General features: G+C 41.5%; 1 protein-coding gene across 7 annotated transcripts in view; it reads right to left on the reverse strand.

Annotated features, from left to right (window-relative positions):
* UTRN (utrophin) overlaps window positions 1–13,087 on the reverse strand; it is a 1,071,426-nt gene that overhangs the window by 769,333 nt on the left and 289,006 nt on the right. For all 7 annotated transcript variants that reach the window (XM_073627744.1, XM_073627752.1, XM_073627745.1 and 4 more), the window contains 2 exons: window positions 6,401–6,639; window positions 94–274 (listed from right to left, as the gene is read on the reverse strand). In XM_073627744.1, the coding sequence (XP_073483845.1) occupies window positions 94–274; window positions 6,401–6,639 (420 nt within the window). The remainder of the gene's footprint in view (window positions 1–93; window positions 275–6,400; window positions 6,640–13,087) is intronic.

Raw genomic sequence — 13,087 nt, forward strand, 5'->3', positions numbered from 1 at the left:
AGTATTCAGAGTAAGCATGCTGGGATATCCACAAGCCCAACTGACTATGTGTGAACCATTCCATGCATCTGGCAAATATATAAATATACAAACCTTCCTGAAATTGCTGGAGTTCTCTTTCCATTTGATTCTTTGCCCTGTCATAATAGGTAGTGATGTTATTCACACTGGCTTCAATGAAGACAGGAGCTGTAGGCTGGGAACCAAGTGAAGTTGCTTTTGATCTTAAATATTCAACTTCTGAGTGCAAGTCACTGAGTTTTGCCAACCGAAGCTGTAAATAATGATATTACATCATATGAGTATTAGTAAATGGCACACACACTGCACATACATAAGTAAATAAATAAATTCTCTCTATTATTCACCTCCTGCTAACCATTTTGTAAACTGTGTCAAATATCGTCTCCTGGATTTATTTTCTATGGACCTTCTATACAAGCGCTGTACCTCATTTATATCATTTTTTACTGCACATACATATTTATTATATCTTAACTTCCACCTTACTTAGCCAAAAAAAACAGATAAGAAAAAAAGTCTGCGACCTTAGACAGCATATAGCGCCGCTTGAAGCCCAAGACACTTAACTCTGCCCCGTCGGAACTCAGAAGAAGTGGGCGAAGCGTCCAATTCCACTGATCCAGAAGTGCAAATAGAGTGGCGTCTCATGCTTTTCTTATTGGCACTTCAAGAAAAAAAGTCTGTGTATTTCTCTATGGAGCATGGAAGGGTTTATATTGCTGTCTGTGTCCCTTTTTTGGAAAATATCCTCTTACTTCCTTATCTGGCCCTTCACTACTATATTCAAAACTAAAATAAACTTAAATTAGTCCATTGGTTTAGTAGATCCTAAAATGAGGTTATTTATCAGATTTTCCTGATAAATATTTAATAAGTGACAAAAGCTTTCCAGAGCACTATGGGCCAACTAGAGCTAGCAAACCAGAAGCTCCCTGCCTTTAGGCTTACTCAATCGCACTGAAGCCTTAGACAGACAGAACTGTCAGAGAAGCAAGTCACTGCTTTGACGCATGCACTTGTGTGTGTAAATTTAAGCTTCAGCTACTGAGCTCTGTAAACAAGCATTTTACAACATGGTATGAAGACAGATAGAATTAGGTCTACAGCAGTGATGACGAACCTTGGCACCCCAGATGTTTTGGAACTACATTTCCCATGATGCTCAACTACACTGCAGAGTGCATGAGCATCAAGGGAAATGTAGTTCCAAAACATCTGGGTTGCCAAGGTTCGCCATCACTGGTCTAGAGCTTCAAGCACTGGGTGGATAGAAGACTATATATTTACTTGAATGAAAAGAAAAAAATATCTGTAAAGTGTCTATGTTAAAGCGGAACTAAACCCTTCAATTTAACAGTTTTAAAAAACAGTTACATTTCCGCCACATGTTGGGAATGCAACCATCACATTGCTTGTGCTCTCAACTAAACTGTCAAACCATCAATTGGCTGGTGTCATAACTGACACACATATGCAGCATGATGGCAGTTGAATATCAAACAGAGGCCGAGATGGCAGCTTCCTTAGCTGAAAGCGATACAAGGGTTTAGTTCCACTTTAAGCCCTTACTATAGTATATAAAGAAAGACATTTTATACAACACCACCACACATTCTCTGAATAAAGCACAGTCCAGCTGTCCAGCTCATGAGAGAAAATAACAGGATAAATTTGCTCATAAGGAGTAATAAAATCAGATGAGATATTCCATTTTTAAATAGAACACTCACACTTGATTTCCAAGTCTCAAGTTGCAATAGTGATTATATTGCCTAGTATAACAGCTATTTTTTAAAATCCCAACAGATATCTGGATGGAAAAGAGGTATTACACTAGAACGAATAGGGATATTTAGAGCCAAAATAATGTTCTGCTAAGTACAGTGGTAAATGTCTGCGATGCTAGCAAGCTTCAGAAAGCCTTAACAGAAGCCATGACCAATGCCAGCAATTGGGCTGTGCGTACACTCATTAATATTCACAAATTATTACATCTCCCTACATAATGATAACTTTACTACATGGAGACATATAATGGAGTTGAACAAAGAAACTTTAATACAGCCTAAAATAAGCCTTGCTACAGGGGCATTCTAGATAGTAATGCAAAGGGTAATGAAGATGTGTATATATTAACCCTTAGTAGGCAATCATAACTAATTTGTTACCTAGCAAAATTACTGTAAACTAAAATTTGGGTTACTACCCATTACCAATATACTGTATATCGGTCAGTTTGTGTTGTCTTTAATGTTCTTTTTTTTAGTGAAAGCAACACGTCTATTTTAACCAGTAAAGAAATGAGATATGAAATCTATGGTGTTTAACCACTTCAGCCCCGGAAGGATTTACCCCCTTCCTGACCAGAGCACTTTTTACAATTTGGCACTGCGTCGCTTTAACCTTTAACTGCTAATTGCGTGGTCATGCAATGCTGTACCCAAACGAAATTTGCGTCCTTTTCTTCCCGCAAATAGAGCTTTCTTTTGATGTTATTTGATCACCTCTACGGTTTTTATTTTTTGCGCTATAAAGGGAAAAAGACTGAAAATTTTGAAAAAAAATGACATTTTCTACTTTTTGTTATAAAAAAATCCAATAAACTCAATTTTAGTCATACATTTAGGCCAAAATGTATTCGGCCACATGTCTTTGGTAAAAAAAATGTCAATAAGCATATATTTATTGGTTTGCGCAAAAGTTATAGCGTCTACAAACTAGGGTACATTTTCTGTAATTTACACAGCTTTTAGTTTATGACTGCCTATGTCATTTCTTGAAGTGCTAAAATGGCAGGGCAGTACAAACCCCCCCCCCCCCAAATGACCCCATTTTGGAAAGTAGACACCCCAAGGAAATTGCTAAGAGGCATGTTGAGCCCATTGAATTTTAATTTTTTTTTTGTCCCAAGTGATTGAATAATCACACAGCCCATGGGCATATGTGGAATTGCACCCCAAAATACATTCAGCTGCTTCTCCTGAGTACGGGGATACCACATGTGTGGGACTTTTTGGGAGCCTAGTCGTGTACGGGGCCCCGAAAACCAATCACCGCCTTCAGGATTTCTAAGGGCGTAAATTTTTGATTTCACTCCTCACTACCTATCACAGTTTTGAAGGTCATAAAATGACCAGATGGCACAAACCCCCCCAAATGACCCCATTTTGGAAAGTAGACACCCCAAGCTATTTGCTGAGAGGCATGTTGAGTCCATGGAATATTTTATATTTTGACACAAGTTGCGGGAATGTGACACTTTTTTTTTTTTTTTTTGCACAAAGTTGTCACTAAATGATATATATATTTTTAAAAGTCTTTAAAAGCCTTTACAGGTTACCACTTTAGATTTACAGAGGAGGTCTACTGCTAAAATTACTACCCTCGATCTGACCTTCGCGGTGATACCTCACATGCATGGTACAATTGCTGTTTACATTTGACGCTAGACCGACGCTTGCGTTCGCCTTAGCGCGAGAGCAGGAAGGGAAAGGGGTGCTTTTTTTTTTTTTTCCTTTATTATTTTTTTGCTTTTTTATCTTATTTTTAAACTGTTCCTTTCATATTTTTTTTTTTTTTTTTTTTTAATCATTTTTATTGTTATCCCAGGGAATGTAAATATCCCCTATGACAGCAATAGGTAGTGACAGGTACTCTTTTTTGAAAAAATTGGGGTCTATTAGACCCTAGATCTCTCCTCTGCCCTCAAAGCATCTGACCACACCAAGATCGGTGTGATAAAATGCTTTCCCAATTTCCCAATGGCGCTGTTTACATCCAGCGAAATCTAAGTCATGAAATGCACGTAGCTTCCGCTTTCTTAGGCCATAGAGATGTTTGGAGCCACTCTGGTCTCTGATCAGCTCTATGGTCAGCTGGCTGAATCACCGGCTGCATTCTCAGGTTCCCTGTTGAGACAGGAGAGCCAGAGGAAAACACAGAAGACGGTGGGGGGGGGGGGGGGGGGGGCATTCCCTCCCACTGCTTGTAAAAGCAGTCTAGAGGCTAAATAGCCGCTAGGATTGCTTTTACATGAAAGACGACCGCTGGCTGAAAAGAATGATACCAAGATGATACCTAAACCTGCAGGCATCATTCTGGTATAACCACTCAAATTCGTGAATTGCGTACCTGAAGACAAAAAAATAGTTAACAATAAAACACAGTAAACAGTAAAGTATAAAAAATTGCATACCTAAAAAGCAAACATGATAAAACATAATAACAATAAAACATTGCAGAATAGAATACAGTAAAAAAGAGCAGAACAATAGAGAGAGAATAGAGAGAGAGCGAACAATGAAACGACAACTATTTTTTTTTATTCTATATATTTTTTTGTGGTTTTTTTTTTTTTTTTAACACTTTTTTTTGTAACTGTAACTTTTATAGCTGTAACTGGTTCCAGGTTCGGGTCTCTCAAAATGCAATGGCATCTTGGGAGACCCTGTGAAAGTGTGCCTAGTTTGTGCAATGCTGTACCCTACGCTAATACTCAACTAGTGTATGGTAGCGTTCAAAACATTCACCAATGCAAAGACCAGGATTGTCAGGACAGGAGGGACAATAATAGCGGGTGTCACGCCTATATCTGCGCTTGCTGCAGACACGACATCTTTTTTGGGGGGTTCGTTGGGCAGGGGTACTCGGGAGGACATAAAAATGCCTCTCATGCAGCCGACTGCATTTGGTTGGGGATGTGAATGGGGGAAGTACGGGCGCTGCAGAAGCGGTGGGTTCCCAATTATTAGGATTGGCGAATGCAGCAGGAAGGGCATTATGGGCACGATGGGCCTGTGTTTGTCTTTTTGGTGGCAGTGGAACACTACTTGTGCTTGCCACCTCACCAGCTGGAACTGCACTTATGGGACTCGCCACGTCACCAAGTGTTACTGCAGTGCTGGTTTGACTACGACCGGGGTGTACTAGGCTGCTGGTGCTTGCCAGTTCACCAAAACGCTACCAAAAAAACTGTTAGCGATCGCAGGGATCAGGCCTGACTCTGCGAACGCTGCAGTTATGCGTTTAGTGTTTTGTAAGTGACAGTGATCGATCGATACTGCACTTGGGTGGGCTGGGCTGGGCCGGGCGGAGGGGCAAAACGCAGGTGCTAGCAGGTATCTGGGCTGATTCCGCTAACACTGCGTTTTTGGGAACCCTAAACTGCTGGGGACGCTAGTATAGATCTGATCGGATCAGATATTGATCCGTTCAGATACTATACCACTAAGGGAGGTGTATGGTGCGTGCATGGGTGTTAGTGGTACTGGCGCTAATCTGACGCTGCCTGGGGCTGGTGCTTGCCAGTTCACCAAAATGCTACCAAAAAAACTGTTAGCGATCGCAGGGATCAGGCCTGACTCTGCGAACACTGCAGTTATGCGTTTAGTGTTTTGTAAGTGACAGTGATCGATCGATACTGCACTTCGGTGGGCTGGGCTGGGCCGGGCGGAGGGGCAAAACGCAGGTGCTAGCAGGTATCTGGGCTGATCCCGCTAACACTGCGTTTTTGGGAACCCTAAACTGCTGGGGACGCTAGTACAGATCTGATCGGATCAGATATTGATCCGTTCAGATACTATACCACTAAGGGAGGCGTATGATGCGTGCGTGGGTGTTAGCGGTACTGGCGCTAATCTGACGCTGCCTGGGGCGACGCATATCACCGCCGGGCGATCAGGGGGCTAAACCTTTATTCGGTAATAAACGCGTGTGTCCTGTGTCCTTTATATTGTAAAGCGCTGCGTAAACTGTTGGCGCTATATACTGTAAATCCTGAAAAATAATAATAAATAATAATTTCCTTTGCTGCTGTTTAGCATACAGTAGCAGAGGAATGATTCCGATTGGCTGGGAGCGAACGCGAGGGGGGGGGCCACGAATGGATGGTCTCCCCCTCGCCTCTCATCACTCCCAGACCAAAGCTAACCACCTCGGGGACCAGGGGGGGTCCGATCGGACCCCCCACCCGCGGGAGGCAGATCACGTACAGGTACGTGATTCTGCCTGCCCGTGCCATTCTGCCAACGTACATCGTCGTGAGGTGGTCGGCAAGTGGTTAAAAGATTTTTTTTCCCCAACCCCATACTTCTAATTACGATGGTAGATGCAGCATCGATCAGATGCAGCATCTGTCCCCCGCCGGCTTATCACTGAGAACGGAGCAATCAAACACTGCTAATCATTCAGTTGTCGTCCAGGAATCTGGGTGGATCCAGACTGTAAATTTGAGACCGATCCTGCGCCTGGACCAACTGAGTGACATCAGCCAACAATGGACTTTAGCCAACTGTCGCCTGAAATGGGTCACAGGAGTAAAGCTGTAAAAGTGTGTAATAATGTAGTTCACTAATCAAAACCAATAGGAAATCCTTACCTTTGTACTGTCTTTCATCACCTGCAAAGGAAGGTCTTGGGATGCTAAGGTTTGAGTCTTCAGCCATTCCTCTTCCTGTCTTATCTTTTCTTCTAGTTTATCCAACTCTTGGAAATAGTCAGTGATAGCATCCTGATATAAAATACCCTTATGAAGCTCTTCTATTTGTTTGTTTATGCCATTCCATTCGGCCTGCAATCTTTCCAGGGACACTTTCACTTCTTCTTCAGGGATCCCCTCTGTATTAATAAATATAAATTGCAAAAAATGCACACATTCATTAGTCTATAACAATTTAAATCCTAGCACCAGCTTTGGTGAAGAATTATAAATCTATCTATCATCGACCATCTGAAATAAATTCAGCTTTTTCTGCAATACTCACCTTCTGCTTCACACTGTTCCCCACAACCATCGCCGGTGTGTCCTCCAGCTCCAGACCTCTTCTAGGTTGAATGACTCCCAGCACCATTCATCCCACTTGGGAGTCCAGGACATCATGGAAACACCTCATGCGGTGCAATATTAACCCAGCCTGGGCTCATAGGACTATGCTACAGAGTAATTATCTGCATGATTCAGGGCCAGACACTGACAAAGGACAGAAGAAGCTGGAGGAAGAGGACCCCATTTATCATGTGGACTGGCCATAAGATGCCTAGAAATATAGGTATGTATGGAGATTTTTTTTAAGTATAGGGGCAGGAAAATAACTTACTTAAATTTACGGGGTTTGCTTTTTATTGAAAAAATTGTCATGAGTTGGAGCAGCATAGCCCCTGCTCGATTCCAAACACAAATACCTTGAAAATATTCCCAGGCCATTCACATGTTTGACCTTAGGCTATTGTTGTTTAAAATATTTTGTTAAGAAAATGCCCCTATGCATGCACAAACACACACCCACACACAATATGTGCGTGCATAAAAATTATATTAAAGAATTTTATTTTTATATTTTTTATAATTAGTCACATTGTAATGTGCGCTCATAGTGATGTAATGTATGTATACTTACAGTGTCTTGAAAAAGTATCTATACCTCTTGAAATTTTCCACATTTTGTCATTTTTTACAACCAAAAACGTAAATGTATTTTATTGGGATTTTATGTGATAGACCAACACAAAGTGGTACATAATCGTGAAGTGGAAGGAAAATGATAAATGGCTTTCAAATTTTTTTACAAATAGATATGTGAAAAGTATGGCGTGCATTTGTATTCAGCCCCCTTTACTCTGATACCCCTAACTAAAATCTAGTGGAACCAATTGCCTTCAGAAGTCACCTAATTAGTTAATAGAGTCCACCTGTTGGTAATTTAATCTCAGTATAATTACAGCTGTTCTGTGAAGCCTGCAGAGGTTTGTTAGAGAACCTTAGTGAAAGAACAGCATCATGAAGGCCATTGAACACACCAGACAGGTCAGGGATAAAGTTGTGGAGAAGTTTAAAGGAGGGTTAGGTTATAAAAAAAATATCCCAAGCTTTGAACATCTCACAGAGCACTTTTCAATCCATCATCCGAAAATGGAAATAGTATGGCACAACTGTAAACCTAGAAACAGCGCTAATGTTGAGCTAAAACAGGTTATATGTGGCCAACTTCACAAAAAAAGTGTCTTTTAAGAGAGAAAGTCAGTAAGCATAATAGTTCAGACAGTGTTCATAGGTGATCAGAGTGAAGAAATTCAGCGTGCACCTTCCACCGATCCATCCACTTCCACCCTGTGAGCACACGTTCCCCTCAGGGGGTTAAACTCACCAGAGCTTGATAAACACAAGCATCCAAGAAAGGAGATATCCGAACTCAAGGCAACTGTCAATAACCCTCCAGAGGGATCCAAGACGGTCAGGGCTCATAAATCACCAAACAACAAAGAGAAGGCGCACATAGCGTAATCCTGTTTAATATTTAAAACCCTTCACATCACACAAAGACCCCCCCTTCAAACATTATACGTACATTGTTGTTGCAGTCCAAAGAGCACATCAAAAGGAAGCATCAGACACAGCACTTCACCCAAGTAAATTCAGCCGGTTCAGCCTCCCAAGTAGCAGAGTCTAACTTCCTGGTTGTGAACCAGGCTGTGGTGGAGCGCAAGCGTCACTTCCGACGTCGTGTAGGCCACGCTCTGACGCGTTTCATCATATCCTGACTTCAACAGAGGGCGCCCTCTGTTGAAGTCAGGATATGACAACCAGGAAGTTAGACTCTGCTACTTGGGAGGCTGAACCGGCTGAATTTACTTGGGTGAAGTGCTGTGTCTGATGCTTCCTTTTGATGTGCTCTTTGGACTGCAACAACAATGTACGTATAATGTTTGAAGGGGGGGTCTTTGTGTGATGTGAAGGGTTTTAAATATTAAACAGGATTACGCTATGTGCGCCTTCTCTTTGTTGTTTGGTGATTTATGAGCCCTGACCGTCTTGGATCCCTCTGGAGGGTTATTGACAGTTGCCTTGAGTTCGGATATCTCCTTTCTTGGATGCTTGTGTTTATCAAGCTCTGGTGAGTTTAACCCCCTGAGGGGAACGTGTGCTCACAGGGTGGAAGTGGATGGATCGGTGGAAGGTGCACGCTGAATTTCTTCACTCTGATCACCTATGAACACTGTCTGAACTATTATGCTTACTGACTTTCTCTCTTAAAAGACACTTTTTTTGTGAAGTTGGCCACATATAACCCGTTTTAGCTCAACATTAGCGCTGTTTCTAGTGTACTATTATAGTCATATTTTGCTGATTATGGTATGCCACTATTTATGATGATGTGTTTGTAATTTTAAACGGCTGCTGCTCTAGTCTCACTTTTTTGTGACAGCAAATTGGTGTTACTTTTATATTAAGTTATTTATTATTTTCTTCATTACTGTTTCGGAACTGCTTGGTCCCTTGGCGCTGAGTGGTGTATCTTTGGGCCTTGGATCACACCTTTATATATACAACTGTAAACCTACCAAGACATGGCCGTCCACCTAAACTGACAGGCCGGGCAAGGAGAGCATTAATCAGAGAAGCAGCCAAGAGGCCCATGGTAACTATGGAGGAGCTGCAGAGATCCACAGCTTAGGTGGAAGAATCTGTTCACAAGACAATTATTAGTCGTGCACTCCACAAATCTGGCCTTTATGGAAGGGTGGCACCAAGAAAGCCATTGTTGAAAGAAAGCCACCGGGGGGACACCGCAAACATGTGGAAGAATGTCACATCTGGTCAGATGAGACCAAAATTTAACTTTTTGGCCTAAAAGCAAAACGCTATGTGTGGCTAACACTGCACATCACCCTGAACACACCATCCCCACCATGAAACATGGTGGTGGCAGCATTATATTGTGGGGATGCTTTTCTTCAGCAGGGACAGGGAAGCTGGTCAGAGTTGATGGAAAGATGGATGGAGCCAAATACAGGGCAATCTTAGAAGAAAACCTGTTCGAGTCTGCAAAAGACTTGAGACTGGGCTGGAGGTTCACCATCCAGCAGGACGACGACCCTAAACATACAGCCAGAGCTACAATAGAATGGTTTCGATCAAAGCATATTCATGTGTTTGAATTGCCCAGTCAAAGTCCAATTGAGATTCTGTGGCAAGACTTGAAAATTACTATTCACAGACGCTCTCCATCCAATCTGACAGAGCTTGAGCTATTTTGCAAAGAATGGGCAAAAATGTGACTCTAGATGTGCAAAGCTGGTAGAGACATACCAAAGAAGACTTGCAGCTGGAATTGCAGTGAAAGGTGGTTCTACAAAGTATTGATTTAGGGGGGCTGAATACAAATGCATGCCACACTTCACACATATTTGTAAAAAATGTTGAAAACCACTTATCATTTTCCTTCCACTTCACAATTATGCGCCACTTTGTGTTGGTCTATCACATGAAATCCCAATAAAATACGTTTACGTTTTTGGTTGCAACATGACAAAATGTGGAAAATTTCAAGGGGTATGAATACTTTTTCAAGGCACTGTATATAGTGAAATTTCTATTACTTCCCAGGTGACTACGTTATCAGCCTGGCCCATTGACTCCTGAGAAATCTATGTCAATGATCCCAGAAGTCTTCGGGCACCTAATGTGGGTATGATCATGAGATTTCCCGACCGGTAAGAAAGCACGCCTCGCAAAAACGAGAACTGAGGTGCATGCTGGGTAGCCAGCTGTCCACATCCTCCATGGCCACAGCCAAAATCGAGGGAGAAAAGAGAAATTATAATTTAGTAAGTAATTATCATGTGCACATGGCCAGCAATATCCATTGCAGTTATGGTGAATTACAACAATCTTAATGATGTGATTAGTATAATTTTGGATAGGAGACTGGAACTCCTCTTTAAGGCCTCACTAAAATATGTTATTTTTTCCAATTACTTGAAATAAAAAATGCATTAATTACGTCAACAGACATGCTCTGAGGGCTAGAAGTTAATACAATATGTGTACAGTTGAACCTGTAGCTTGAATAAATGTGCTATGCATACAGCAGAGGGCGCTGCACAATATAAAAACAGAAGACACGCAAAGTTCAACATTACTGACATTAAAATAAATTGTATCTATCTTAGGAAATGGAATTTTAGAATACAGACAGCTTTTCAGGATTCACTAGCAGGATACCATGAAAGGCCTGGAATGCACCTTCTTACATGAAATAGAAGGAAATCCTATATGAAATTTATGTCACACATTTATGTTGTTCAAAGTAATTAAACATAATTAAAAGGCAACAGTGATGTGTAATTGTTTGCATGCTAGGTGTGGCTTAAATATATTTTTTTCTTAAAGTAAACCCATCATAAGGAAAATCTGGGGGGGGGGGGATACCACACCAGTGAGCTCTGTCTGATGCTATTTGACTGTCTGATATACTGAAACCACTAGATTTATTACTTTCTGTGTAACAGACCTGAAACAAATATGATCAGTAAAGTAAAGACAAAGTCAACATTGCTTAAGAATACACTTGTTCCAGGCCAGTGATTCATAGTACTGAAGCCAAATGAGTCAGTATGACAGCCAGACAACTAGCATGTTCAGGAGAGTTCACCCCCATGTTACTTTATTCCCTTGTAAGGTTCACCCAAAATTGGTATTTCAGTATTTAACTATACAGTATGTGGGACAAATAAATATCTAAACTGTTTATTTGCAATGAATTAAATTTTACAGACCATTCTTACATTTTATGAATGGACTGTATGCACATAGACCAAATGGTATGAATCTAGCCAGGGTCATAAGAATTTACTGAGCTGCTCAAACACAGTAACCTTTTTGACAGCTGGGTATAGTGGAATGCATTTATAGTGGGGAAAATAATTATTTGATCCCCTGCAGAAGTTGTATGTTTGCCCACTTACAAAGAAATGTAGGGTCTATCATTTTTATCTTAGATGTATTTTAAATGATAGAGACAGAATAGCAACCAGAAATCCAGAAAAACACACAATACAAATGGTATAAATTGAGTTGCAGCTCAGTGAGTAAAATAAGTATTTGTTCTCCAAACAAAACATGACTTAGTACTCGGTGGAGAAACCCTTGTTGGTAAGCACAGAGGTAAGACGTTTCTTGTAGTTGGTTACTAGGTTTGCACGCATCTCAGGAGGGATTTTGGCCCACTCCTTTACATCTCTTCCTATAAATTTTCTATAGGATTAAGGTCTGGAGACTGGCTAGGCCACTGCATGACCTTAATGTGCTTCTTCTTGAGCCACTTCTCTGTTGCCTTGGGAGTATGTTTTGGGTCATTGTCATGCTGAACGACCAAACCCTGACCCATCTTCAGTGTTCTGGCTGAGGGAAGAAGGTTGCCATCCAAGATTTTTCAATACATGGCCCCGTCTTTTGGCCCCACAATGCGGCAAAGTCGGCAGGTACCTTTAGCAGAGAAACAGCCCCAAAGCATAATGTTTCCACCTCCGTGCTTGACTGTAGAGATGATGTTTTTAGGGTCATAGTCAGCATTTTTTTTTCCTCCAAACAAGGTGAGTCCCCCTCCTCAAGAAGGCACATGTCTAGGCCCATCTGAAGCTTGCCAATAAACATTTAAATGATTCAGAGAAGGTTTGTGAGAGAGTGCTGTGGTCAGATGAGACCAAAATTTAGCTCCTCGATATTAACTCGTATTTGGAGGAAGAAAAATGCTGACTATGACCCTAAGAACACCATCCTACAGTCAAGCACGGAGGTGGAAACATGATGCTTTGGGGCTGTTTCTCTGCTAAAGTTACAGGCTTTGTCGCATTGAGGGGCCAATGGACGGGGCCATGTATTGTAAAATCTTGGGTGAGAACCTTATTCCCTCAGCCAGAACACTGAAGATGGGTCGTGGATGGATCTTCCAGCAGGAAAATGCCCCAAAACATACTGCCAAGTCAACAAAGGAGTGTCTCAAGAAGACGCACATTAAGGTCAGAGAGTGGCCTAGTCAGTCTCCAGACCTTAATCCTATAGAAAATGTATGGAGGGAGCTGAAACTTTGAGTTGCCAAACGACAGCCAAGAAACCTTAAGGATTTAGAGAAGATCTGTAAAGAAGAGTGGACCAAAATCCCTTCTGAGATGTGTGAAATGTCTTACCTCTGTGCTTGCCAACAAGGGTTTCTCCACCAAGTACTAAGTCATGTTTTGTTTGGTGATCAAATACTTATTTTACTCCCTGAACTGCAACTCAATCTAT

This window comes from Aquarana catesbeiana, linkage group LG04, assembly GCF_042186555.1.
Source record: "Aquarana catesbeiana isolate 2022-GZ linkage group LG04, ASM4218655v1, whole genome shotgun sequence".
NCBI classification, from domain to species: Eukaryota; Metazoa; Chordata; class Amphibia; order Anura; family Ranidae; genus Aquarana; species Aquarana catesbeiana.